General features: G+C 44.5%; 2 protein-coding genes across 2 annotated transcripts; both read right to left on the reverse strand.

Moving 5' to 3' along the window:
* Positions 1-5,462: 5,462 nt before the first annotated feature.
* Positions 5,463-12,006, reverse strand: NEIL2 (nei like DNA glycosylase 2). Its single transcript, XM_015408996.1, has 4 exons — positions 11,869-12,006; positions 9,821-10,164; positions 7,626-7,822; positions 5,463-5,767 (listed from the first exon to the last, which is right to left on the reverse strand). The coding sequence occupies exons 1-4, from the start codon at positions 12,004-12,006 to the stop codon at positions 5,463-5,465; spliced, it is 984 nt and encodes a 327-aa protein (XP_015264482.1).
* A 2,544-nt stretch (positions 12,007-14,550) lies between these two features.
* LOC107114690 (putative nuclease HARBI1) lies at positions 14,551-17,653 on the reverse strand. Its single transcript, XM_015419913.1, has 2 exons — positions 17,063-17,653; positions 14,551-15,261 (listed from the first exon to the last, which is right to left on the reverse strand). The coding sequence occupies exons 1-2, from the start codon at positions 17,651-17,653 to the stop codon at positions 14,551-14,553; spliced, it is 1,302 nt and encodes a 433-aa protein (XP_015275399.1).
* Between the last annotated feature and the right edge of the window lie 10,346 nt (positions 17,654-27,999).

Genomic DNA, 27,999 nt, shown 5'->3' on the forward strand with positions numbered 1-27,999 from the left:
TGGATCCCCCAGAATTGTTATAGTACGTAATGGAACATATTGAAGAATTTGAATCCTTCTCGGGGTACAAAATCGACAGGAAGAAGACAAAATGATAACAAAATTTTTAATGTAACAAGAAGTTATTATAAAGAGTAAGGAATGTACAGTAGCCACTGATCCCATTAAATATCTGGGAATAAATGTTACTGGTCAAAACTGTAATCTTTTAAAAAACAATTATCAGAAGACTTAGAAATTAATACAAGCAGATTTATCCAGATGGGAAAAATTAAAAATCTAATGGCTGGGAAGAATTTCTGCAATCAAAATGAATGTACTGCCAAAACTAATTTTTGTATTCCAAATGCTACCTATACATATAGAAGAAAGAATATTGGTAGAGTGGCAGAGATGGATAAACAAATTTATTTTGAATGGCAAGAAACCAAGAATAAGCTTTAAAATATTAAAAAATGAGAAAAAGAGAGGATAGTTAACAGTTCCAAATAAAAAATTATATTACTAAGCAGCAGGCCTCATTTCTCCAAGCTAAAGAGCCCCAAGCGCTTTAACCTTTCTTCATAGGCTTTTTATCACGTGGTGGGTATGTGATGTTACAAAGAGGTATTGGAGATGGATTCATGAGATAATGGAAAAAATAACAAGAACTAATATCCCATTTACTCCAGAGATACTGTTATTGAATATATTTCTGAAAGACTTTGACAAAGCAGATAGGTATTTGATAGTTCATATGTCGACAGCTGCAAGGATAGTATTTGCCAAACATTGGAAAATAATGGAAATACCAACGAAACAAGAGTACTTGAAACGGCGGAACATGACAAACTGACACTTGAGATGAGTGCCGGCACAGAATGGACTTTTATTCTATGATTGGTATAATGTAAACACAACTGATAGATAAATGTGGTAATTTGAGAACGCAGAAAAGATAAGCTTAGCAAAATAGATAATGAATTTAGAATTAAGCAGAAATGATAAAAGTCTCTTGTTATATGTTATATGTTGTTGGGGGTAGTTGGGTGTTGCCTGTATGTATGTTTGTAGTATATAATGTAAAAAAACAATAGAAGTGTACCCTCGGGTACTTAAAAAAACCCCACACCTTTCTTCATAGGGAAAGTCTTCCAACCCTTTTATCATTCTAGTTGCCTTTTTCTGCACTTTTTCCAGTGCTATAATATTCTTTTTGAGGTGTGGTGACCAGAAGTGTACACAGTACTCCAAATGAGGTCACACCATTGATTTAAACAGGGGCATTATGATACTGGCTGATTTGTTTTCAATTCCCTTCCTAGTAATCCCTAGCATAGAGTTGGCCTTTTTTATTGCAGTTGCACACTGTCTTGACATTTTCAGTGAGTTATCTACTACGACTCCAAGATCTCTCTCTTGGTCAGTCTCTGCCAGTTCGGACCCCATCGATGTGTATTTATAGTTAGGATTTTTGGCTCCAATGTGTATCACCTTGCACTTGGCCACATTGAACCCCATTTGCCATGTTGACGCCCACTTGCCCATCCTTGACAGATCCCTTTGGACTGCCTCACAATCCTCACTGGTTTTCACCACCCTGAACAACTTCGTATCATCCACAAATTTAGTCACTTCACAGCTTACTCCCAACTCCAAATCATTAACGAACAAGTTAAAAAGAAGTGGACCAAGTACTGATCCCTGCGGTACCCCATTGCTTACCACCCTCCACTGAGAAAATTTCCCATTTATACTTACTCTCTGTTTCCTATTAATTAGCCAGCTTTTGATGCACAAAAGGACTTGTCCTTTTATCCCATGACTATTGAGCTTACTTAGTAACCTTTGATGAGGAACTTTATCAAAAGCTTTCTGGAAGTCAAGGTAAACAACATCTATTGGGTCCCCCTTGTCCACATGTTTGTTCACTCCCTCAAAGAACACTAACAGGTTAGTGAGACAAGATCTTCCCTTACAGAACCCATACTGAGTCTACATATGGTATATATAGTATATATATATATATGGTATATAACCCCAAGGATATTGAGAACGTAGACAAAAACTACAAAGGAAAATGCTGGAAATGTCTAAACATAGTAGAAACCTTTTACCATATGTGGTGGACTTGTAAAAAAGAAAAAAGGTGTTGGATGGAAAAATGAGGAGCATGTTAAAATTTAATTCCCTTCTGGAAGCTAAGAGTATGCTGATAGGTATTGTCAAGCTCCGTCTGTGGCCCGGGAGCTGGCCTGGCCGTGGTGTCCGGCTATCCCCCAGGGCGGATGGTCCTGGGAGTTGGAGGGAGTTCGTTAAGGAGGAGTTTGCCATGGGGCCTCAGATAGGCAGGGGACGGGGTTAACGTCACCCCTTAAGTCCCTCCGCCAGCGTGCGCAGGAGACCTCTCGTTCTCCCTCTCTGTTTCTCTCAGCTCAGTTCTGTCGCACGTTTCTCCTCCCTGGCCCCTCTGCATCTCTCTCCTTTTTTCCCCCTTCTCCACTCCCAGCACCACCCGTGTTTCCTGCCCCCTCCACTCCCAGTCTGCCCCCGCCCCCAGTGATAAGCCCGGACACCACCTGGGCATTCTGGGCGTGGTTGCAAGTGTGCTGGCAGCGGTCCTGTTGGCCCAGGGGCCACGCCACCGGTGCCGCCTGGGTTCCTCGCCGTGTCTACCCTCAGCTCTCCCTCTGCGACATCCGCGCCACTGCTCGCTGGGGCGGGGTTCCGGGGTGCACGCTCCATGGGCCGTGCTCTGCCAACGCTATTGCAACTCTCTGGGTCACCAAAGGTTGTCTCTCCCGGGGCTTCCCGCATTGAGGAGCCGAGCCGCAATTCCACCGGTTGCTATGGCATCGTGGTTGCTCCGCTCCTCTGCTGGTTCCCGGGTGAGTTGGGTGGTTGGGTCGTCTCTGGGGGGTGGGGTATACGTCCCGTGGCCACCGGTCTGGGACAGGTATACTGCCTAATAAATTGCCAAAAATTTTGGAAAAGATATTCAAATACATGGTGGCGGCAGCTAAAATTGTGCAGTAAAACAGAAATTAGACTTCTGTCCAAGCTTAGAAGAATGGGAAAATAAACTTGCTGACAATCTTCTTCTTGTTTGTTGTGAACCACAAAGGTCTGAATTCAAATCTCTGACATTCAAACAAACTACTCTTTCTCCCTACTCTCTTTAATATGGGGTTGACAAAAGTGACATACCTTATAGGTTTGTGAAAGGTTATGACAGACAATATATGTGCTTTGAACACCTTAAAGAGCTATATATAAATTCTAAGTATCATTAAATATTGTTAGATTATATAAATTGTTGGCATATACAGGGACTGAACTTACCACAGAAGTCTTTGTGAATTAGCTAGGTGGCAGTTGGGAAAATGTACAGACAGGAAATCTAACATTCTCTGACTGCAATGAAATATCCCTCTCTGCAATCAGCATGGCATGGCATTTGGAATTGGTAACAGGCTGGATGAGGACCTAAAAACTAGCGGTGCAATCCTAAACAGATCTATTGAGAATCTTCCGGAAGACTACTCCTTACTCCCAAGAAAGTGTCTTTAGGCTTGCACTGTAAATTTGAAACAGGACATGACAGAGGCATTTTGCTGGGTGTCTCAGTGTTGCCTAGAGGTGATATTCAGCCTATCTTGAATGGAGCCACAATCCTGCTTAAAAAGCAGGTTTACTATTTCTGGGCAGGACTTCTCAGCAATATCTACATGCCAGGCTAGGTTCCCATGCTCATGAGAGGCCCTCCAAAACAAAATCTGGCCTAAACTGTGGCAAAATATAGAGTGGGGGGTAGCGTAGGTGAGAGACCTCTGTCCTTGGACCTGAAGAGGGTACCAGCAAGATCAGGCTACATCTGCCCACAATGATATAACATTGCACAATTAACCTGACTCAGGTTGAGGACACGGTAGCCCATTGGGTAGGAAACACAGGCCCTCTGAACGTTGACTTCATCTTTAGGCATCAATCTGGCATCCTGCTTGGCATCACCTTGTTCTCTTCCCACCAATTGATGTGGGAGGCACCAAAAAAGATCCACAAGCCACATCAACAAACCTGACCAGAAACGCTGCAGGGTATCAGGCAGGCCACCACCCCTTCTCAACAATCCCAGTAACTTGGCAGGGAAAACGCTTGGAATACCTAAAGAACTCCTGGCCCACAACCCTGATGCTAGCGAAACAGCAGTCGCGCTAGGGCAGGGTTGCCTTCAGCTAAGAAGAAAGACAGAGTATAAATATTTAAATAAGAGGCCCGAGTGTTCCAGAATCGGCACAATATGTTCTCTGAGAAAAGAGGAGGCTGAAGATAACAAAGCCACAAAAGCCCATACTGTTGAGGTAAAAGCAGGAGTGGGAGGATATTTTTTTTAATTACCCCCTTTCCCCCCTGCACTTGGGCTTCCTCTGTGCATGTGGCTCTACCTCCTGCGGCAGCCATTTTGTGGTTGGGCTCATCACCCTGCGTCAGAATTCCAAAGGTGCCCACAGGCTCAAAAAGGTTGGGGACCCCTGAACGAGTCAGTCACTGTCTAGAGATAGCCATCTGAAAGCCTTCCTGAAACACCCAGCCAAGGTATTGATCAAGCATGGTAGTGTAACAAGGTGCAGTGCTCTCTCCTGGTGAACCCCCACTTATGTGCACAAGCAAACTGGCATTCATGGGGGGGGGGGGGAGCTCAATACAAGTCAGCAACTTTCACTGTATATTGGGCTTCTCATTTTCCAGACAGAATTTTAACTATCTCCTGTCTGTTATAGCTATGCACCAACCAGCTGAAAATGTAGACTCCTGGTCATTGTTGTCTAATAGCCTGCCTTTTTTGCCTGGACATTGGCTGTGAAGATCATTCGCACTCCACCTCTTAAGCATACCCTGCCCCAGTTTGGCATCCCATGCAGAGACCACCAATTTGAGCTGAAATGAAACCAGGTGTGCTTCTAAAATCACTTCAAATATACAGATGTAACCCACTGCCAACCCAACCCATTCACACTTCCTAATCTTGGGTTTGAATATTAAACAGAATCCAGTCCTTTATTGTTTATATGAACCACACTGAATAATACATATGTACATTTATAAATAATAACACAAGAGCGTAAGGAACGGAATGGTATGTACACAGTTTTAAGTCAAAGATGGGCATGACCCCAGGCTAAAGCACAAATTCTCGTTCCTATGGTTGGTGGTGCTGCCAAAAATGGCCTTAGTGGCAAGTATTCCTTATCCTAGCTGTGCCATTTATGGTTCCTCAGCCAACATCTTTATTGGCAGAAACAGAAACTAAGTAACAGAAATGAAGTAATAGGACAGAGACAAACGATATACCATGCAGATCCATTATGTAAATGCCAGGATGGGGATGGATCATTTTTGGTGGCATCCCCATGACATGGCCTAGCCGAATCCCACTGCCACAGGATCTACCCAAAGGGCAGGAAGGAAGGAAATGCAGCACCTCAGTTGCCATGAATCTCTTCTGGTAGTACTTCAAGCTGGCACTGACAACACCACCAGGTAAGTCTCTTCAAGCCATCCACAGGCCCAAAGGTTCCCTTCATCACCTCATGCCCCGCGGGACACTTGTCTTTCCCGTAGATCTGTGGGCGTAGCCCACGTCCCTGTAGCTTGCTGTTGAGCCACTCCAAGCTGAACTGAATGGCATGATCAAGCAAGGATTTGAGTGCAGAGGGTGGCAAGAGAGAGCCAAGGGAAAGTGGGTGGATCTTTGCCAGATACAGAACTTCATTCTTAATTATGTTCCCTGGGGCACAGAAAGAAAGAAAAAGAGACAGTAAGCTAAAAGGTCAGAGAAGCTGAAATTACTATACAGCCAGCACGGCACTGTTTCCAAAAATGGACTTCTCACTAGCAAGTGAAAAGGTTACAACACTAAGAGCCAAATTAGACATTACCTTTTCCCTTCATTTTCACATGTTGCCTGCAGCCTCACCACAGCTGTGGGAAACTGTTGTGTGTGTTTTTTTTAAAGGAGAGCCCAAATGGGCTTGGAATGGCACCATGGGGAGGGGGGAAGGACTCCTGCCTCCTCCCCAAGCAGTTTTCTCACACAAAAAGCACGTGTGCGCGGGTGTGTGTGTGTTATTTTGCAAATTTTGCTGCTTCACCTTCACAAATACTCCACATGGAGTGGTAAAATCAGCTAAATGACCTCCCCATGTGGTTTTCACATGGCAAAACTGCTTGGGGTGGGGTGGCTGGAGCCCTTCCTACCCCCACAGTGCCATTCAAAAGCCCATTTAGGCTCTCCTAAAAAATTTTTTTAAAGGAACCAGTTCCTGACAGCTGCTGTATGGCTGTGGGGAATACATGGAAAGACACCATAAAAGGTAATGTTTAGTTTGGCTCTTAAGGAGAACTAGATTCAAATCCTTGGTCAGCCCTGAAACTCTCTGGGTTATTTCCCCCCCCTTTAAGTCTTTCCTGTATCTTGTACTTGACCAAAGAAACATCAATTGATGCAAATAACACAACAACACACCACAAAACACAGTTACGTCAGAAACATTAGACATATGCAATGTTGTAATTCCTTTGGGGAAAGGTATAAATTATAGAGTTTTATCAAGATGTTGAGGAAGTTGGAAAAGGTTATAAAAATAAGTTAACAAGCATGATTCATGACAAAAATAATCTAGCAAAAGAAAATGTATATATACATATTTTTACTTGTCCTGTTTGGAGTAAGTAACTACTTTTCAAAAAAATGGCTTGTCTTTTTTTACTCTCTTTCCTCTCAAATTCTGTTAGCATTTTATCAAATATTGAATCATCTGTGTATTGACTGGAATTGTTTACTTTTTCATGGTGCCTACAATCTTCATTCTTGCTGCTGTTGAGTCTGTTATCAATGTTTCTGCCTAACCTAAATTTGATTTGCTATTTATTTATACTTTACATTTATTAATTACCTAATCCCTATGTACACAGAGTTCTGGGCAATGTACAACAAAAGTTAAAACATCAAAAAGAACAAGTTAAAGTTAATAAATAAAATTCATTGCATTCTTAAAATTATCTCAAGATGGCATTACTGATCTGTTCTTAAACCCATTCTGGACTGTGGTGCCGCCTCACAGGCAGGGTAAAGAGGAGGCAGAAACAGAAGGCGATAGGTCAAGGGGATTTTATGAAAATAAAGGGGTGGAGTATAAACACCTACCTGAGTGCCTTGAAGAAAAAGCAGGACAAGAATGTAATAAATGAAGAAATTCAGTTTTTGAAGTCTTAACACAGGATTTTTATATGCTGATCAAATGTATCCTGTACCATTCCTCTGCTTATAGTAAATTAAATATGGTCAGTTCTGACTGACTACAACAGACCTGCTTAGCTTCGTACAGCATGGGCTTTTATTTCATTTTTAAATCTCAATCCTACTCCTTGTTAACTAATCTTTAAAGCAATAATGTTAAATTTGCCACACTCCAAACTTTTCAATAAAATTCGAATTGTTTTTATGATCTATTGCCCTCTTTCGCCACAATTTTGTTTCTGGCCTCCCGTGTCCATGTACTCTTCCTCTCCTATTTCTTGCCCCAGATTCCCAAACATCTCCACAGTCCACACCTGAGGAAGCAGAAGAGCACAGACACACTTACCCAGCCCTGAGAAATGTCTTTGGTCCAGGAGAGTATGGCACACAGGGGTGGCTTTACAAAGGGCCTCCAGCGCTTGCTCCCGATCGAACTCTGGGCTCAGGATGTCAGTAGCTGGCTGGGCAGTGGGAGAAGAACACTGGAAAATTCGGCAGCTGTAAAAGACAAGGAAGCCCCCTCTGTCGAAGTGCAGGGTCAGCCTGAATACAGAAGGAAGACTCTCTTACTGATAGTCTTGCTTAGTACATATACACCTTTTTCACATTCATGGCTCAAAGTTATTGATTGGCAAAGTCAACTAGAACCAGGTCAGATACTAGAAAGGAACAGTTAATATTCCAACCCCTACTCCTGCAGCAAAGAAAAAATGGCTTCCATGGGAGGGATCAGTAGTAATCCGCTGGAGGCTCTCCCTCCTCCTAGTACTTAGCTGAGACCTCTGGACAGTCTTTATATCCAGTGTCCAAGCTCCAATTATATCAAGGATATACCTAAGGCTCCTAGCTTTCCCTATCTAATGGCTCCTTTCGGGTGGATTGTGGGCCCCAGCCAAATGTTCACTTGACCTACAAGGAGATCCAGCTTTATCAAAACAACACTATTCTTTGATCATTCAAGCTAATAAGCCCAACAGGTCAGGCACCTGGGGAGATGCTGGGGAAATTTATTTATTTATTTTTATTTTTCACACTTTTACCCTGCCCTCCCGCCAAGGCAGCTCAGGGCGGCTTACAATAATTAATACCAATATACAATTAAAACCAATTATCACAACTGATACAATGCCTTACCATAAAACCATAAAACATTACAATAAATTCAACCTATTGAGATTTAGCGGCCATCCGTTATAAGGTGCTAGTGCTTATGCAACATGGCCAGTGTGGCCAGGGCTATTAGAATGCTTGTCGGAACAGCTCGGTCTTCACCGCTCTACGGAATTTTTGAAGATCCCGCAGAGCTCGAATTTCAATTGGGAGCTCATTTCATAGCGTCAGTGCAGCTAGGGAGAATGCCCTGGTTCTTGTTGCTGTTAACTTGGCATCCCTAGGGCCAAGGAGGACCAGGTGGTTTTGTGTCCCGGATCTCAGTGCTCTTGGGGGAACATACGGGGGAAGGCGGTCCCTCAGGTAGACAGGCCCCAGACCATTTAGGGCTTTAAAGGTCAAAACCAGCTCCTTGAAGCATATCCGGAACACTATTGGCAGCCAGTGCAGCGACCTCAGCACAGGTTGAATGTGCTCCCTCATGGGGAGACCCATCAGCAACCTGGCTGCAGCATTCTGCACTAGCTGCAGCTTCCAGAGTTGCCCCAAGGGCAGCCCCAAGTAGAGAGCATTACAGTAATCCAACCTCGAGGTGACCATAGCCCGCCGCCACTGTCCCTCTAGCCGTCTGAGCTCTCGCTTCATCAGCCTCAGCCCCCGGGTATACCAGGGTGCCAGCCTAGATCAAGGGCGCAGAGGGCGTCTGGGAGCGATCTCGTCGATGGCTGCTGAGAGTTGGTTGCTCCAAGCCTCGACTAGTTCATCTAACGAGTCACCAGGGGGCAATGGATCCCGGAGAGCCATCTGAAGCCGCAATGGGTCCATCTGGCTCCGCGGGCAAGCTAAAATCAGCTCACCGCCCAAACAGGGTTGGGATGACACGTTTACTCGGGCCCTGAGGGCATAGTGGTCTGACCATGGAACTGCCGTAGCAGTAATCCGGTCCACTATGATCCCAACCGCGAAGATCAAATCAAGCGTGTGACCGGTCTGATGAGTGGGGGCTGTTACATATTGGGAGAGTCCCAGCGCCGCCATGGACGATGCTAGGTCCACCGATCGGGAGGAGGCCGCATCATCGGCATGGACACTGAAGTCCCCCAGAACCAACAGCCGGGGTATTCCAATGCCCAGCCCGACACGGCCTCCACCAGAGATGGCAGGCTGTCCGCCGGTGCATTGGGCGGACGGTACACTAGCCAGAAAGGACTAGGCGGCCACCTAGATTCCTTCCAGTGTAGGACTGTGGCTTGGGAGGACCCTTGGGTGCATTCCAATTTGCCTGCATTTCAAGCATAACAGTGGGAATTTAAAGGAGTTGTATCAGAGCCCTCTTTCTGGAAGACAAGGGCAGATTGTGCCCATTACTACATTCTTCTGAATGGGTCAAAGTAGCTTCCTTCCTTCTCCCCCAATCTCCACAATTCATACCTTGGAGTTGGATCTCTCCAGTCCCCTCTTTTGTTTGCCTTACTGGCCCTTGCAAACTCATTGGCTCGGATGCTGCCATACAGACCAAAATGGAAGCGTAGCCATTTCCTGGGCTGCCTAGCAGCATTTTCTGTAAGCAGTGGCAAATCATCAACTTCAGGCTCCTCCAGTAGATGGCACTGTGGGTGGTGAGCATTTCCTTCCAAGGGAAGGGTATTGTCCCCACTAGTGGCTGTTCCTGGAACAGATGGCCTGCATTCAGATGGTCCTGGAGAAGCGCTGTCACTGCAGGGTGCCACTTCCTGAATGGTGCCAAATGCCAGGAATAAGTTCTTCCCATGGACCTAACGAAATGAAAAGCCAAATATTTTCACTCTCTTGTGCCCAAGTACTGGACAACCTACACCAGATTGGTTGGATTTGAAAGATAGCACAAAGGAAACCAGGGTTGCCAACATTTTTACTATCTTCTGCCCTCACACCTTTGAAAGCAGCTTAATCTGTAGGTATTAGCAAGTGTGAAAAGCTACCTCTGTACAGGTAGGCACAAGAGCATGGCTGGGGAACAAGCCAGGTTGACGCCAGACGTCTGCATTCATTCATCACATAAAACCATAGTTAAGTGTGTTTTTAATAAACCAAATGAGGGCTTCATATCCTGATCTAGGGTTAGAGTCCATCAGGTCAGATTAATCACTGGAGAGTTCAGAAAATTACACTAACCATAATTATGTATGAAGCTGCCTTATATGACTCAGACCATCGATCTATCAAGGTTAGCATTATCTGTTCTGAATGGGAGCAGCTCCCCATGGTCTCAGATCAAGGTCTTTCACATTAATCACTACCGCAAGCCTTTTAACTGGAGATGTCGTGGACTGAACCTGGGACCTTCAGCATGCAAAGCAGAAGTTCCACTACTGAGCCATGGCCCAACGTTAAGTTTCATTGAACCACAGGTTTATGTTATGTCTGAATCAAGCCATTATCTATCAAGAGACTCCAACTGAGAGAGGTATGGCCTACATCCATTTTTTTTGTCTCTTCTGGTCAAACTATTGTCTGTGATCAACCCCCAAACCCCAACTCTTTGAAGGAAGCAAGGAAAGTAAAACTAGATTCAAACCAGCTTAAATAAGTAGTGTAAGGGAAGGGGGAGATGGTAGATATTAGAAGTTTCCAGTTTTAGTACATGTGCTGCCAAAAATATGGAACGCTTCACGAATTTGCGTGTCATCCTTGCGCAGGCCTGGTTTTTGACAATCAAATTTTGGCTTTGCCTTTTAATTCTGATTCAAACTCTCTTACTTTCTTAATGTTGCCGGATTATCATGAATCTAACTGGTTGAAATTAGTCCTTAACATAGTATTTCAGATAATTAAAAGTGGGCTGTTAGATATCCAATTTCAGCACTTGAGTGAGGCAGCTAGGAAAACTTGCTCTCCAATTCATCTGGAATTATCTCTGACACCTGGCCAGATAGCCTCTTATTTTTCCTCTTTAACTGATCCCCATCAAAGAAGGGCGTTTATGCTGGCCAGATTTAATGTACTGCCATCGGCCATCTTCTCTGGAAGATGTAAAAAAATCCCCAATGAATTTAGACGATGCCCCTGTAGCCTGGTTGCTATTGAATCAGTTTCCCATGTTGTATTAAATTGTCCATTATACATTAAGATTCGAGAAAAATTTCTAAACTCCCTTCTCTGTACATGGTGTGACCTCCCTGACAGTGTCAAGGTTCAGTTGTTACTTTCTAGACACAATTTTCTCATAACCTCTAATGTTTCTTTTCTCCAGTCTGCAATTCGATTCAGGGAAGCTATTAATTGATCTATTTCCTTTTGGGTTGGCCTTATGATTGCTTCGTTACCTTGATGTACTTGGATGTTTTTTTAAAAAAATTAATGTACTTTCATCTTTGATATTTTTATTTATTTATTTATTAAATTTCTGCCCCGCCCTTCCGGCGAAGCAGCTCAGAGACATGCCAATAAAGGTTGTCTGTCTGTCTGATATCAGAAGAGCCTAATACAGCAAGACTGACCTGAGTGTCGCACAGCGTAAGCGACTTCAGTTCATCAGGGTTCATCTGCCTAGTACGTCCTTCCACTTTGGTCACTGTCTGACCCACAAAGGGAGAGCAGCGTAACTGGAACCTCTTTACAGACGGACCTTCTGGCATTGCTGCAGAACTGCAAGAACATCTGAATTCCTGGGACTTTTACAAGTACTTAAAGTTGTGGAAGGATGCTAAAAAATAATAAAAAATACAAACGTTACAGAATGCAATCTCCACTAACAACACTGAATCATTTGCAACATGCAGAAGCTTTGTGGCTGATATGCAGGGGGTTCCTCAGAGGACAAAATATACACAGGAAGTATTCCCTGAATGGCCAAGTGTTTCCTGAACAATACTGTGCCATTTGGGAGCTATCTATCTAGCTGTAGGAATCAGGGGCTTCTGCCCTTTAGGGTAGTATGAAGTCACATCCTCATAAAAATCTCCCTTTTAATGTGACTGGATTCCCTGTCATGTTGAACACATCACCAATAGCCATGTTAAAGGCTGGGCAGAATTTTTTCCTCGACCAAACTGGCTAAAGTAGTAATCTTCAGTCCTGTTCCCACCAATGTTGCCTAGCAGCCATTTGCTTCTTCTCTAAAGCAAAGATCCAACCATTACTTTCCTCTACCTCACCGCAACACAATTCAAAGACTCCAGGAGGCACTATCTTTGGGTATGCAGGGAATACTCATTCAGAAATAATTGCTCCCTCCATCATATAAGGCTACGTGGCTTGCAACCTCCCACCATTATATGATTGCCCTCCCATAGCAGCCATTTTGTTCCCACCTCCTATGGCAGCCATTTTGTGGTAGCACTTACTACCCTTTCTCAAAATTCCAACAATGCCTATAAATTCAACAAGTTTAAAGACCCAATGGGCTAACTAAATCATGTTTTGGTAGGTTTGGTTCTCCCTTGTAGGATACAACAGTCTGGCGCATTTGCTCAAGGGTTGCCAGCAGACTCTCCAACTTGTGGTCATGCCAAAATGTGCCTCTTCATTGGGCATACTTTTGACCTATATAATGGTACGGAACATGCCTATAAGAGCTAAGCCGCTATTTGGAGAACTGTACACGGGCTCAGTTGTCATTGGTTCACCTCCCCTGCGGTGTTCAATACATTTCCCCAAATGATTGCTAGTTGTTTGATGGTCAGGGGATTTTGTTTTCCACCCACCCCAACTCCTGTTCCCACTGCCATGAAATTCACTGGGGGACCTTGGGCTGTTTATTTATTTATAAGATTTATACCCCACATTCTACCTTTATCAGAGCCACCAAGGCTACCAACAGATTAATAACAGACATAATATAAACACATCTTAAAAACCATTAAAACCAAACAAAAATATATCATTAAAACAATTAAAACCAAAGTTAAAATACACATAAAACCAACAATTAAAACGTAGGGGAAGAAGGAGGTAACACTGAGGTGGAAGATGGCAACAGAAGGGAACAGATGAGTATCTCTTGGGAAAGAACTTGGAGTACTGGTGCCATGACCAAGAAGGCCCTCTCCAGGGTTGCCACACACCGAATTTCAGGTGGGGCCACCTGAAGCAGGGCCTTGGAAGATGACCATAGCAGTCAGATAAGCTCATTAGGGAGTAGATGATCCTTCACATTTGTTGGTTCCAAGCCACGAGGAGGAGATTCCCTGCCCTTCACTACCCGAAGGAGTCTCAGAGCAGCTTACAATCCTTTCCCTTCCCCTCCCCACAACAGACACCCTGTGAGGTAGGTGGGGCTGAGAGAGCTCTTTTGAGAACTGCTCTTGAGAAAACAGCTCCGAAAGAGTTATGACTGACCCAAGGTCACACCAGCAGCTGCATGTGAAGGAGTGTGGTATCAAACCTGGTTCTCTCAGATTAGAGTCCACGCGCCTAACCACTACACCAAACTGGCTCTAAAGGTGGGGCTTTAAAGGTCAACACCAGCACCTTCAATTGTGCCCAGAAACAGAGCCAGTACAGACGGGCCAAAGACTGGAGTAACATGGTCCATATAACCCACTCCCGTCAACGTCCTGGCTGCAGCATTCTGCACTAGCTGAAGTTTCCAAACACTTTTCAAGGGCAGCCACAGGTGAGGCCACAGTTGGCTAACTAGTCAAAGCTGGTAAAAGACACTCCTGGCCACAGCTAGCCATTCTCTCTCAGCTTGACCCACCTCACAGGATTAAGGATAAAAATGGCAAAGAGAGAACCACGTTCACTGCCCTGAGCTCCTTGGAGGAAGGGTAAGGTATAAATATGCTTGAAAGAGAAGCATCGGGCGCAAGGCATGGTTGGTCACCCTTCAAACCAGTTCCAAGCATTGTAGCTTGACCAACTAGGGCCAGTTTACACATTACAGAATCCCTGAGTAACAATCAGATATGAGTTGAGAGAACCCCCAACTCCCATTTCCCTCCACATACAAATCTTTGGATCGACAGGTTGATATAACAACCTGGCCTTCTGATTCCATGCCTGGAGTATCCAAGAACACATCCACCCAATTAATAAAAGTCTGATGCAAGATTATTTACTAATTTATTTGTTGATTGCTTAAGTACAAGGCAGGCAGGCATTCTTTTGAAGAAAACAGTGTTGATTTTTTCTTTAATCAGTGTCACTGAAAAGCCACTGACAGTGAAGTGGGGGGGGGATCACAGACAAGGTTGGTGACTAAGCATGAAATCAGCAATTGCACTCCTGACACGTTCCCCTTCCTCTTTATGACAGTTATCGCTCCGGTAGTAGTCTTCCTCATCACTGGAGACAAGAGGGGGGACAGAGTCACCGAGGTCCACTACCACACCATGTCCTTTCTCCTCGCATATATTGTGCAGAATGACACAAGCTGTAATCACAGTGCAGATGTTCTCCTCAAATACGGGAAGGCGCATCGTTAGGCAACGCCATCGCGTCCTGAGCCGCCCAAAGGCGCACTCTACCACGTTCCTAGCCCTGTGGAGTGCACAGTCAAACATTTGCTGACACCTGTCCCCATTTTTGCCAAAGGGCTTCATTAGCCACCTGCGAATGGGGTAAGCTCCATCTGCTACCATCAGTGCTGGCACCTGAACTCCGTTGATCTCCATGGTTGGGTTTCCAGGAACAAAAACCCCAGCATCCATTGCCATGCACAAGGCAGAGTTCCGGAATACAAACGCATCCCGGGTCTTGCCGCTCCAGCCAACCTCGACATTGATAAATCGCCCACTGTGGTCCACGGTGCCCTGGAGCAATATGGAGCAGTTTTTCTTGGAGTTGCCATATTCATCAATCCGCTTTCCTGGGGCTCGAATGAGGATGTGCATTCCTTTGATTGCCCCAATGCAGTGTGGAAATCCTAGATGTGCAAAACCATCCATGATCTATGAGTGAGCAAGAGAGGAAGACAAGGCTATAAATGTCAGTGATTCCCAATATGAACATTAAACTTTCTATTCAAAAGCATCCCTACATCCCATTCAGTCTAAATATGGATGTCATATTCTAACAGGCAACTGTATAATCCTCAGATCCTTAATTCGGAGGAACAGGGCCTTTTACATGGAAGTAAGATTTTTCTACAAACTTAAGGGGCCCTTTGGGTTTGCAGAAAAATCTAAAACCTTTTTTAAAAATTCCGGGGGTATTTAAATTCCCCCAAAAAACAAGACTGTTGTTTGTGCATGTAAATAAATAGGTGTGTGTGTAAACAAATAAATAAATTGTGCATGTAAAATAAAATAAAAAAATGTACAAAACTCTAATATACTGTTGGCAAAGTGGGAGGCAGCAGGGGGTGGGCAGGGAAGTCATTGCTGCTTCCACCCCCAGACATAGGGGGGGAGGAGGGGGTCATCACTGCCCCCACTAGCATGGGGGGGGACAGAAAAGGGGTGGGGTAGGGCAGAAAGAGGGGTGTTAAAGGCCCATTGTTCCTAACTGGTATGTGTAGTTTCTGTGGAAAGGTGCTCTCTGTGTGGGAAAAGAGCATCCTTGCTGAGGTAACCTGTCCAGAGAAAGGGGAATCAAATCTCCCAGATTTATTTATTTTACTTGAGAGTCAGTTTTGTGTTATAGATACTTTATATATTGAAGTCATCCAACCACAATATTTACCTTATAAATATTTTCTTTTTAATAAATCTTTGTTGTTCATCTTTATCTGTGTCTTGTCTGTTGACTCATATGTCCAAGGAAAAGTGATCTCTATTTACCTCACGTATCAGTACAGCCTTGGTCTCGCAGGCTTACAGATAAGACACCTTCAGGTAGCACATAGCTTACATGCTGCCGATCCTTTTTTTAAAGCCTGTATCCCCCTTTTTATTTGATTTTGGGCAGTTGGGAGGGGCTGGACATTCTGCCATCCAGAAGGCAGTTGCCTCAGAGCCTCCCTCCCCCCCCCCCACATGGGGGGATGAGTGAGAGGTGGTGGGGAAGACAACCGAGTGTCAGAGAAGGGGTGGGAACAATGAGAAAAATTAAAGGCAGGGGAAATGGGATCAGTGTTCCCGCTAAACTGTGTTCGTGTGTGATGGCACACTAATTTTTAGCCCTTAGTGCAAGCTTTTCAGCTGAACACAAGGTGATGAAATTCTCTCCTGCTTCCTTCTCTGGGGCTGCTGCTGTGCTGCAGCTTGCTTTTGCCTGGCTCCCTCAATCGCGCGGGAGATACACAAAGCCAAGCCTCCCTTCCCTCCATTGGCTGAAGTCCCCTCTCCTCCTTTGGGGAGCAAGGGAGGGGGAAGGAAAGAGAGAGAGTAAACAAAGTCAGAGTCCTGTGGCAGCTTTAAGACCAACAAAGTTTTATTCCAGTTTTATTATTTATTTATTTTATTAATCCAGTTTTATTTCATGTGTATGCAGACTTCTTCAGAGGGAGGGAGGGGGGGATTTAAAAGTAATATAGTTTAAAAGAATTCATTCTGAGATTTTTACAAAGTTATGGTAATAATCTTCCAAAAAAGTAATTTACACGATAGTCAAATGTAGGATCACTCACAACTTTAATGCTAGTAGCTCTTTTGGCTCATGAAATAAATTTTTTGCTCACATCCCTCCACAGCTTAGAGGGAACACTGAATGGGGATGCCTTCTCTCCACAAGTTTCTTGCAGGTCTCGGCTTGTATCGCTATAATGATAAAGTTGTTTACATTTTACAAAAACGAAGTTAGCATATTCACCTTGGTGATCTCATCGCCCAGGCACACCATCTTCCTCAGCAGGTCAAGCTCCATGGCGCAGCAAACCTCAAGGACTATCTCCCCGACTGTGGAGAGACCAACTCCAAATTGTTCACGGACCTCCCTGTAGCAGTTGGCATTGGCAAGGTACCAGATGGCAATGGCAACTCTCTTCTCAACAGGTATTGGCTCCCTCATGTTGGTGATCTGCCGCTGGAGACGTGGTCTGAGGGCTTCCACTATTTCAAAAAAGGTGCCACGACTCATGCGAAACCGCTCTATCCACTGCTCCTCATCCCACGTGAGCCTGATGAATTGCTCCCACCAGTTCTTGCTCCGGGGGCACACCCACCAGCGGCGGGGCACCCCGACTCCAGCAAGGGCATACCAGCGGGACCGCACACTGGACCTCCTTGAATACCTTGATGTACCAGCTAGACCTTTCTGGCTCTGCACGTGCCAGGAACGGCAAATTTTCTTATTCTTTGAGCGGAGGTTCCTCAAAAGAGCTGCACACAGATCCAAAGAACTTTTGCAGATCACGAGGATGACCTGCAGCACCATCAGGAACATGGTGTTCAAAGGGGACATCGTGGACCATCGGCACCACACACTGCAGGGAAAAACAGATCTCAGAATCCTGCTGAGAGTTCTGCATTAAAGCCCCACTCCTCTTGTTCAATACATTCAAACTTTCTAAGGCAGCAAGCTCACTGTCCAATTGGGCCACACTACGGACACTGCTTTCAGCTTCAGGGGCCAGCTCTTCAAAGTCAGAGTGATTAATAGATATACCCCGTGAAGGGGGGGGGGGTGTTTAAGGCAATGCATCACCACACCAGCTGTGACAACAGCAGCCAAGACCCTGACAATCCAACCTGAAGCTGCTGCATGTAGAAGGGAAAGGCTGGGACAGTAATGCTGGAAGTACCGAGGTACAACAGCTGCACAGAAGCTCTGCAGCAAATGCGCTTCAGCTGAAGCTGCAACAGTAAAGGAAAGAACATAGGCTGGCAATGTCTCAGTCATCTCCCAGCACCTTCTAGTGTACTGCACAAATGCACCCTCTAGTGTCCAGCTTACGGCAACGTCACTGCTTGCCTTCAATTGGTCAAGTGGAACAATATCTTTTATTCATACCCTTCACACTCACTTTGGAAGGCATCAATGAAGTATGTAAAATTGGTTAAAAATGTTCCTCCTAAAATTGTGTTGCTGTATCGGCCGGCAATCAAAGGACTGATTGTTCTGTGGTGTTCCAGACGCTTCACACCCATCCCACATTGTGGGTTAGGTTGAGGCTGAGGCACAGCAGTTTCCCTAAGGCCACTTGGAGAGTTCCCTGCACAGGTAACATTTGAACCAGGGTCTCTGTAGTGCAGTTCAGTCTCTTTAGCCACTATGCCAACAGTGCAATCCCAAACAGTTTAGGACCGTACTGCAATTCTGAGATGCGACTACAAATGCAATATGCCAATGCAGTGAAGGAATCAAAAGGCTGCTCTGGAGATAAATTATTATCTCGCCACTCAATACAAAGCACAAAACAGTTTGCTTGTTGGGTACGGTCCTCCTATCCACTTACAACCTTTAATCAAACAGTTTCACTTTTTTCTTCCTTTCTCCTGCCATTCCTTCATATGTATTTTATAGTAAAGCTGAAGTGTGGGTCAAACTGTTACAGTTCTCAACTGACCAGGATTTTACCCTCTTGGCCAAAAGTAAAATGTGAAGAATATAAAATCAAGGCCTCTTGGGAGGATGGGTGATGTGCCAGATGACTGGAGAAGGGTGAATATTGTCCCAATTTTTGAAAAGGGGAGGAAGGATAACCTGGGGAACTACAGGCTGTCCAGCTTAACCTCTGTCCCAGTGAAAATCTTGGAGATTTTAAAAGGGCTGATTTGTAAACATCTAGAGGATAACTTGGTGAGAAGTAGTCAGGATGGATTTGTCCCTAATAGGTGTTGTCAGACTAATCTCATTTCTTTTTTTGATCAGGTGATAGGTCTGGTAGATCAGCGGTATGCCAAGGAGATTGTATATTTGGATTTCAGTCTGGCATTTGCTAAGGTTCCCCATGATGTTTTGATCTGCAAGTTGGAAGACTATGGATTAGATTTTATGATGGTTAAGCGAATAACGAATTGGTTGGCTAACTGCACCCAAAGAGTGGTAGTTAACTGCTCCTTGTCCAATTGGAAGGTAGTATCTAGTGGTATGCCACAGGCTCAGTTTTAGGCCCAGTGCTTTTAAATATTTTTATCAACAATCTAAATAATGGTGTGAAGGGACTGCTCATTAAATTTGCACACAACATCAAATTAGGTGGGATAGCAAACACTGGAAGATAGACATGAGATAAAATCAGACTTGGATACATTGGAAAGATTGGCAGAAGTGAACAAGATGTGATTTAATAGAGATAAATGTAAGTTTTTGTGACTGGTAGTAAAATGTTAATGCACACAAACTGGTGGATGGTGGATGCTCTTCTGGGTAACGGTGTGTGTGAATGGGGTCTTGGTGGGCTGCTAATCTGAGTACGAGTAGCCTGTGTGATGCAGCAGCAAGGAAGGCAAATTTGATCTTAGGGTGTATCAACAGATACAGAGCATCTAGGACATGAGATGAATCAGTAACAGTGTATATGAAAGACACAGAAACTTTAGAGTGGGTGTAGAGAAGAGCAATGAAGATGATTTGGAGATGAAGCCTTATGAAGAAAGGGTGTGAGAACTGAGAACGTTCAGCCTGGAGAAGAGGTTGAGGGAGAATATGATTACACTTTTAAAATACCTGAAGGGCTGTAATGCTCCCTCTAAGCTGTTGAGTCTTGCGAGCAAAAATTCTACTTCGTGAGCTACTGACATTAAAGTTGTGAGTGAGCGATTTGGCAAATGCATAAATTAGTTTGCTCTGGTATTCATGAGAAAAGTCCTAAGCAGGTTTATTCAGAATCTTATTCAGGCCTATGCAATGGGGCAAATGTTCTTAGGATTACACTGCAAGAGTTCTAAGTACCAGGGTTTTTTTGGTGCTGTTTTTAAAGCAAGCATCAGTCTATTCATTCAAACATGTATGCCACTGTAACTCCTGCCCCTGATTGTGGCTGTTTTGGATGCTGGAGGGAAAGTAGGAGAGGCGAAGAAAGAGGTTAAAAAACTGATAATGAATATCAATTTGAATTTAGCACCTGAAATCTTCTTGTTAAATATTATGCCTAATGGTATTGAAAAAAATGATGTACTTATGCTATGCGTAACCCTGTGGATGACTTGCAGTGCCTTTAACCTGTGAACCACAAACAGAACATCCCCATCTACACCCTCTCTGGGCAGGGGCTGCTTAATATCTGGGGCTGCTGCTCAGCTGCTGCCCTGAAGCCACTGCTGTGACTCCAAAGGAACTAGAGTACCCCAGCTCTGGTGGTGGGGGTTAGCACTGCTCTACTGCTGATTGCTCTCTGCCTGAGCGCCTCCTTCCCTCCTCTCTCAGTGGGTCCTCTCTAAAGACAGCCTGTCCAAGCCACCTTGGCTTGCTCCAGACCTTGCTCTCTTGCCTAAAGAGAAGAGGCATTTTAAAGGCGAGGGCTGGCCAGCAGTCACCTTTAAAATGTCTCCTGAGGCAGGCACCGGTTCCTCCCTCTTCTCTGTATGGGGGTGTAGACACGCTTGCGAAAGCCAGTTTGGTCAAGAGTGGGAGACTCTAATCTGGAGAACCAGCTGGATTCCCCAATCCTCTACATGAAGCCAGCTGGGTGACCTTGGGCCAGTCACAGTTCTCTCTCAGCCTCACCTATCTCATGGGGTGTCTGTTCTGGGGAGAGGAAGAGGAGACTGTAAGCCACTCAGAGACTGAGTGAAGGGCAGGGTATAAATCCAACTCTTCTTCCTTTTGTCTCTTTCCTATGCAAAAAGCTGCTGAGGAGCATTTGCCAGCCTGCTGCTACTACACTGAGGACAAGAAGAGGCTGCTCCATTTGGCTTTGGTCAGCCCAGCCAGCTGCCTGTCCTTCCTCCTTCTACCTGCAAACCACATTGTGGGCTTGCCCATGCAGCCTCCAGCCTTTCCAGCAGTGGCTGCATTTTTGGTTGCCTTGTCTGGGTCTCCTTATATTTTGCCTCCTCAAAGTCTATAGTGCATAGATAGGTGGGACAGCAGGAGCCTAGAGCCTGTGTCTGCCTACCCAGGTGACGGACCAACATGATTCCCACCACCACCCCATGTGCATGCATGCATTATTTGCCTAGTGCCGGTGCATCCTCAGAAAACAACTCTGCACAGGTTGGCTTCTGAACTCTTTAGGAAAACAGCGTTGTTTTGCAGAGCCGAGTGTTCCACCGTTCCTCATTTCTCTCTTTTCCCCCTCCTTTATTATGCCTCTTTTCCATAACAGTCAGGTTCTCTCTTTCTTCCCCTTATGCTGGTATTGTTTTGCAGCCTGTGCACCATTTCCTGTAATGGCAGAACAGTTTTATTGTGTGTTGTTCTTGTTCAGTCGAGTCCGACTCTTCGTGACCCCATGGACCAGATCACGCCAGGCCTTCCTGTCTTCCGCCGTCCTCTGAAGTGGGCTCAACTTCACGTTTGTTACATCTATGGCACTGTCTAACCATCTCATCCTTTGCCGTCCCCTTCTTCTTCGACCTTTAGTCTTTCCCAGCATCAGAGTCTTCTCCAGTGAGTGCTCCCTTCTCATTTGGTGGCCAAAGTATTTGAGCTTCAGTTTCATTATCTGGCCTTCTAACAGTCAGGGTTCATGTTGGGCTGAAAAACGGAATGACCCAAGGGCCACTGTAATCAATTTTTCAGGGGCCATTTTTAGCGTCCCGGTGCACCACTAAACTGGGAGGGTCATGTCACCCCACCCACTGCATCCAGTTATATTGGGGCCCGTCCCTGACTTTTTCCCAGGGCCCCAAAATCACTAACAGCGCCCCTGTGTCTGAAAGAAATGGGAGTTATTACAGGCACGATTGAATCAGAAGCTTTTCCGGGCTCTTCAACTCACCTGCTGTATCACTTTACCTCTTTGTTCTGAACTCCACCAACAAATTTCCTTCGGAAAAACCTCCAGTCTCACCCCATACATTAGCAGATACACACAACACACGCTTTTTCAAAGTGCTTACACTTGCAGACTGAATCAGCAGAGTACCGCACTGAATCTAGCCAGACTAATCAAGCACAGAGCAAACCGTTCGCTTCCTCGGTGGCCGACTCCCCCTCCTGGCCCATGCGCACTTTAACGTTACCGAGTTCATTGAAAGATGGGGACTGCTGCTAAGATGATGCTGTTGTAGAGGGAAGGGAGGGGAAATGCCCATTTTGCTTTCCAAAACTCCGATAGCCTGAGAGATTCTGAACATGTGCAGGTTCTGCAGTAAAATTTGTGGCACACAATTAATTGTTTTATAAGACCCATGTTGAAAGTCCTTCTGAGCGTATGGTAAGTGTTTTTCCGTGAAATAATACAAATTCTGAATGCAGTTCTGAAAGAATGCAAAAAAATCATACCATCCCTGTGGAGATGCAGAGTGCCGATTGCGAGGTTCACAATTTCTTTTTTTAATGTATAGAATAGAAAGTAGGGAAATAACTAGAGCCAAACGCACGGACCTCATTCTCTCTCCCCTTTACCGTCTTCCTATGGTGGCAACTGGCCTCTTGGCCAGTTGATTGCCCTGTTGCTTCCCAATCCCTGCCCTCTGGATTTTGACTATAAAACGCTGCTTGTCTCTTTCTTGCTGCGCTTTCTGATATTAAGTAGCTCAGAGGTTGTTAATAAACTTTCAGTGTTTTGGAGTCATATTTTTGTGGATTGCGTTTCAAAGACCAAGATTGCATTTTCAGTTTATCAAGTATAACATCAGATCATCCAATTGAAAGGAAAGCTGCACCTTTAACATATACAAGATACAATCAGGAACACCTATGCTAACACCACCTCAAGATTAAGTGGATCTGAACATAAAAGATAGTGCCTAGGGTTACCAATTCCTGCTTGGGAAACTCCTAGAGATTGGGGGGGGGGGGTTTGCTTTGATAGACTGGAGTTTGGGGTAAGGAGGGAGCTCAGTGGGGAATGCAATGGCATAGCCTCTACCCTCTGAAGCTTTCATTTTCTCTAGGATAACTAATCTCTGAAATCTAGAGATCAGTTCTAATTATGGAAGAACTCAAGGACCCGCCTGGAAGATGATGACTGTTCCGTAGCACAGTTTTAAATTGTGAATAATATCTGCAGTTAAATTACTGTGGTGGTGTGTGCGAGTCTCATGACTGTCACACTTAATTTTCTCAAAAAGTGAATAACAAAGTCAGTTAGACAGAGTAGTACATTTGGTGTGTGCTGTATATATTGTATCCATGTCACTGGATAATTTTCTTATGGCAAACATATTTGTATCAGGCACTAAAATGACAGTCATCCAAGCAGTCATATCTGATAACTTATACTAGCTCCTTCAGTCATGTGCTAAAATAATAAAATATATTTTTCAAAAGTCATTTTTAAATAAGTACAAATTAGATTGCATTTCAGGAATTCTTAAAAACAGTAAATTTCCTTGAAAGTGGGTGGGGAAATCCAGCTGAATTTTCAGAAACTGGAGCATTAACTGCCTCATAATTTTTCATTTTTGAGCAGTTTTGTAATACCTTGCCTCTCCTCTTAGCTCGCAGAAGCTTATACAAAAGAGCAAAGTATATTATGCAAATCAGCGGAGTTTGCCTAACTAATATAAATTGTGATATTTTTTGCAGAATTTTATTTTCTTTTTCTTAGTGTGGAATATTCACATCGCCACTAAATCATTTGGCGGTAGAACTGACCCAAAATGATTTCAGTCTTTGTTCTCTGCTGCAATAAAAAGAGTTCAAGGTTAAAGAAAAAGACCAGTTTATTTATTTGAAAACAAATGTCTATTATTTTATTTCCATTCATTCTACTGGGTGAAGTCGATATGCAGATTGGTAGGCATATTGTTTCATAATATAAATTACAACTTTAAATAGAAAAGAAACTTGGTCAAATCTTCTTCCCCCTTCCCCCTCCCCCAGTACGAATAAAGCACTTATTTAAACAGCCATGTGCTGAAAGTTACAGAAACTTTACATGAGAACTTATCAGGATAAAAATAAAAATAAAAAACAATGTTTGAGAAAGTCATCAATGTCACTGAAAGTCATCAAACTTTTACTGGCCTAAATATAGTGGTACCAGGGGTGAGTCTCTAAATCTAATGGGGCTCTGGCTCCTGCACGGTACCCATTGGCTCTGAGCCCAGGGCTCCAACCACAGATTTAACATAAATAGAATCAGATTGGACCAGAGGTCCAGGAATCCAAAGGAAGGCATAAAGGCCAAAGCCCCCCCCCCCCACTAGCAGCTGGTATTCAGAGATACACACTGCTACTGAATATGGAAGTTCCTTTTATCTTCCATGACTAATAGTCATTGATGGGCCTATCTTCCATAAATGTGCCAAATCCAGTGATAACACACTAAGTGGCTTGGGAGCCACATGCATCTCTTTTGACATGCTGGTTGTGACGGTTCTGAGCTACGTTCTCCAATATGACAGCCACCCCCACATGTCAGGTATGTGGACAAGGCTATTACCTTGTGAGGCTTGTGGCTGTCAGGTAGTTTCCAAATTGAGGCAGCCACCACTGGAGGAACCACAAGATGGGTAAATTGTAAACCTTCCTGAAGAGCAGGCTCTATGCCAGGGAGGGGAGTAAAGGGCCTGTCCCCTCCAACAAATCCCCACCCTCCTCTGCAGCCTGTGGGCTCTCCTGCCAGGAGAAGAACAGGCTGGCCACACAGAGGAGAGAGTACAATCACCACCAGGAAAAGGGTGAGCTGGCCACAGTGGGGAGGCAGGTGGTGGTTTTATTCCTCTTTCTTCATGGCCAGCTTGCTCTCCTCAAGACGCCTCAGTAATCTTACTGTCTGACCTGAGCAGCTGTGAATTATGCCAAGGAGAGCGTGGCTCTCCAGCAGCATTCAGTCACAAAGCTTCATCTCTTGTGAGAAGCAGGATGGAAAGGAACACTTTGGAACACACCTAAATCCTGTTGCCACTTTCCCCCTTCGTTTTACTGGCTTCCCCTGTGTCTTTAACGACAGAATGCAGAAATTTAACCTATCAAGCTTTTTCCTGACAGGAAGAAAAAAGATAAAAAGTTTGCCTCTTCTGGGTCAAAAGCTACTGCCAAAGGCACAGCAGCAGGGGCAGTAAAAATAGTTGGCCATCCCAGTGTTGCCTTCCACAGCATGTACATGTTTGAACATGAATCTCTCATTTCGAATAACATGCTATGTACACAAAATGGGATGCACTGTGCATACAAAAAAGACCCCCCCACACATACACACATGTTCACAGACAAATTTTAGAGAACTAAGCACACAGAGAAAAAGACACCCTTAGACTGAGAAATGTCTAATTGGATGGGGAAATGAAAACCACTGTTTGCACAGGGCTTTCTCAGGCTGTGTGTGGCTTTAATATTAGTGTTCACCTCTTGGGTCAACTTGATCAGCACAGTCTAACATGTGGCTCCTCCTCTCCCCTAGCAAAAAGCCGTCAACCTGCCACGTACTGTTGCCTACCGGCTTCTTGGATGGGAGAGAGCAGTTTTAATTTGTTACCAAAGCTTGGGCTGAGAATTCTCAGTGTCTCACTGATGAGGACTTCCATCTGAAGTTCCAAAGGGTGTCAAAAGCAGTTACCCTTCAAGACAGAGGAGCAGGTAAAATGTTAAAATGCACAAAATGCTTTGAGAATTAAAACTTATAATGCCACTTTTTTTTCCTTTTGATTTCAGCTAGATAAGACTTTATTCATTAAAAACAAAAACCTCAAGAGCTTTATAAAAGACTCTGTACTAGGGAGAAGGGCTAACTTTTGACATTGTTGTTATTAACATCACACTTGTAACCCAGATCTGCACCACCTGCAACCTGCCAAAAGTGGTCCATGTTTGCAAAGGCGTGGTAAACTTCCTGGTTTTTGCTGCCTGCCAAGAGTGTGCCAGAAAAGACAGCCAATGAGCGTAGTTGCTAACAGAACTGAACAAAGCTGTCCTGCTCTTGTGCATTTAACAGTGCAGAAACCAGCTGGCAAAGACTGCCATGGCGTGGTGATGAGAAAGAATCATTTGTTGATTTTTTGGCTGTTGAAGGCACAGGAGCCAGAGCTGGTAAACAAAGTTGGCAAACCACTTGGCGGGGTATTTCAGGGCTGGTTCAAATTTTTGTTTAGCACTGGCAGTCTGGCACACATTGGAGGAAACACTGACCTTCAGGTCAAATCCTGAATCCCTTTGCTTGCCTGATTCTACAAAGAAACCCTGCTATGCTTGAAGATGCTGCTGCCGCTGATTCAAGTTTCTCCTTTTTCTTGGAGCCCTTTCCCCTCTGTTCCCCCCTCAAAGACCATGAAAGAATAAGAATGAGATTACAACTTTATGGGGGGGAGCACTGTGCCAGGTGATGAAGATTGCTGCTTTGAAAGGAAGATAATGAGGTTTCACAATAGCAACAGGAGAAAAAAAAATCCACGCAATAGAAAAGCAATAACATTGACAGTGGGCTGCTGTGGGCAGTCATTGGGTTGCCGCCTTCATTAGATGCTTGTGCATCAGTGGAATCCACCGGCCATGACCACTGCTATCTCTGTAGCCAGAACCCAACCATTCTGGGGTTTTTTGCCTTTCAAAAATGTTCTCAAGTCTTTCCCAGACTTGTTTCTAAAGGACATGGAATCTCAAGCACTTCTTAACATAGCAAGGTGATGGTCTCCCATCTGGTTTGACATGAATTGACAACAACAGTGAACAATGATGCCATATCATTGCTGGCCAAGACATCAGATAAACAATTTTAAAAAGATAATTTGGCATTTCATATGCAGCGGTTGTGATTTGAGGGCATAAAAAGGCCAAAACTTTAGATAAGGTTTGGCTGAATCTTGAAGGTTGTGAATGCGTCAACTGTGGGGCCATGTCGACCCCGCTGTGGAGGAGAGACGGCACTGGCCACTATCTGTGCAGTACCTGTGGGCTCTACCACGAAATGAATGGCATTAACCGACCACTAATCAAGCCCCAGAGAAGGCTGGTAAGGAAAGGCCTGCATGTGACTGGGCTGTGGTGGACACTCCTACTGCGTTCACACTTTGTCATCTCAACCCCCCCCCCATTATGATTAATAAGTAACAAAAGCAGAACACATTGGCTTGGATCTACCAGAGCATTTCTATGGAAGGAAGGATTTCTGCTTGCAGCTGTGGGGTGGTGGTGAGAAAGTAATACTTCTGAAAGAGAATCAGCTTCCACCTGATTGCGCAATTCAGGCAGGATAGCCAAGCCCCACAAGGGTTTGACCACCATTTCAAGGGAAGGGATGCACAGTGTAACTGAATCTGTCACTTTGCAGACGTGAACCCCACGTTGTGTAAGAGCTCCACATGTGCATTGGAATGTACAGAGGGGTGAACATGAAGGAACAGATATTTATCTGCTGTGCTTATATGTCACTTTTCTACCTATATGGGTCTCAAAAGTTGTAGATACATGGGGCTGAATGAAATCCTTCCTCTGTGGAAAAGCTTCAGTGGAGTCCAGCTACTATGGAGAACCAGCTAATACGTTTACTCCATTTATAAGGGTCACAGAATTCAGCTATTTAAAAAATTATTTCACAACCTTCAGATCAGGTTGGCTGAATCTTCATGGAGGTTTGATTCAAAGGTATCTCCTTCACTTTTCAAAGCATAATTTGGAATGGTTCTACTAGGATCAGAATCTACATCCCTTGAAGCGGGTGGGTGAAGTAAGGAAGCCCCCCACTGTAGCTTGATTATTGAACGTTGTCTTTGTATCCTGAACAAATGAGCCCCAAATCCATAGAAAGCGGAGGATGG

Source organism: Gekko japonicus, unplaced genomic scaffold (assembly GCF_001447785.1).
Source record: "Gekko japonicus isolate JY-2015 unplaced genomic scaffold, Gekko_japonicus_V1.1 scaffold7, whole genome shotgun sequence".
Classification (NCBI taxonomy): Eukaryota; Metazoa; Chordata; class Lepidosauria; order Squamata; family Gekkonidae; genus Gekko; species Gekko japonicus.

Bases quoted from the DNA above. Each gene is read 5' to 3' on its own strand.
- NEIL2 (XM_015408996.1), bottom strand. From the start codon at position 12,006: ATGCCAGAAGGTCCGTCTGTAAAGAGGTTCCAGTTACGCTGCTCTCCC. The intron at 10,165-11,868 runs GTCAGTCTTGCT...TCATTTCGTTAG, and splicing joins TTACGCTGTGCGACACTCAG to GTCCATGGGAAGAACTTATT. The intron at 7,823-9,820 runs GTATGAATTGTG...TTCTGTATTCAG, and splicing joins TGGAGAGATCCAACTCCAAG to GCTGACCCTGCACTTCGACA.
- LOC107114690 (XM_015419913.1), bottom strand. From the start codon at position 17,653: ATGTCCCCTTTGAACACCATGTTCCTGATGGTGCTGCAGGTCATCCTC. The intron at 15,262-17,062 runs GTGAATATGCTA...GCTCACTCATAG, and splicing joins TGGGCGATGAGATCACCAAG to ATCATGGATGGTTTTGCACA.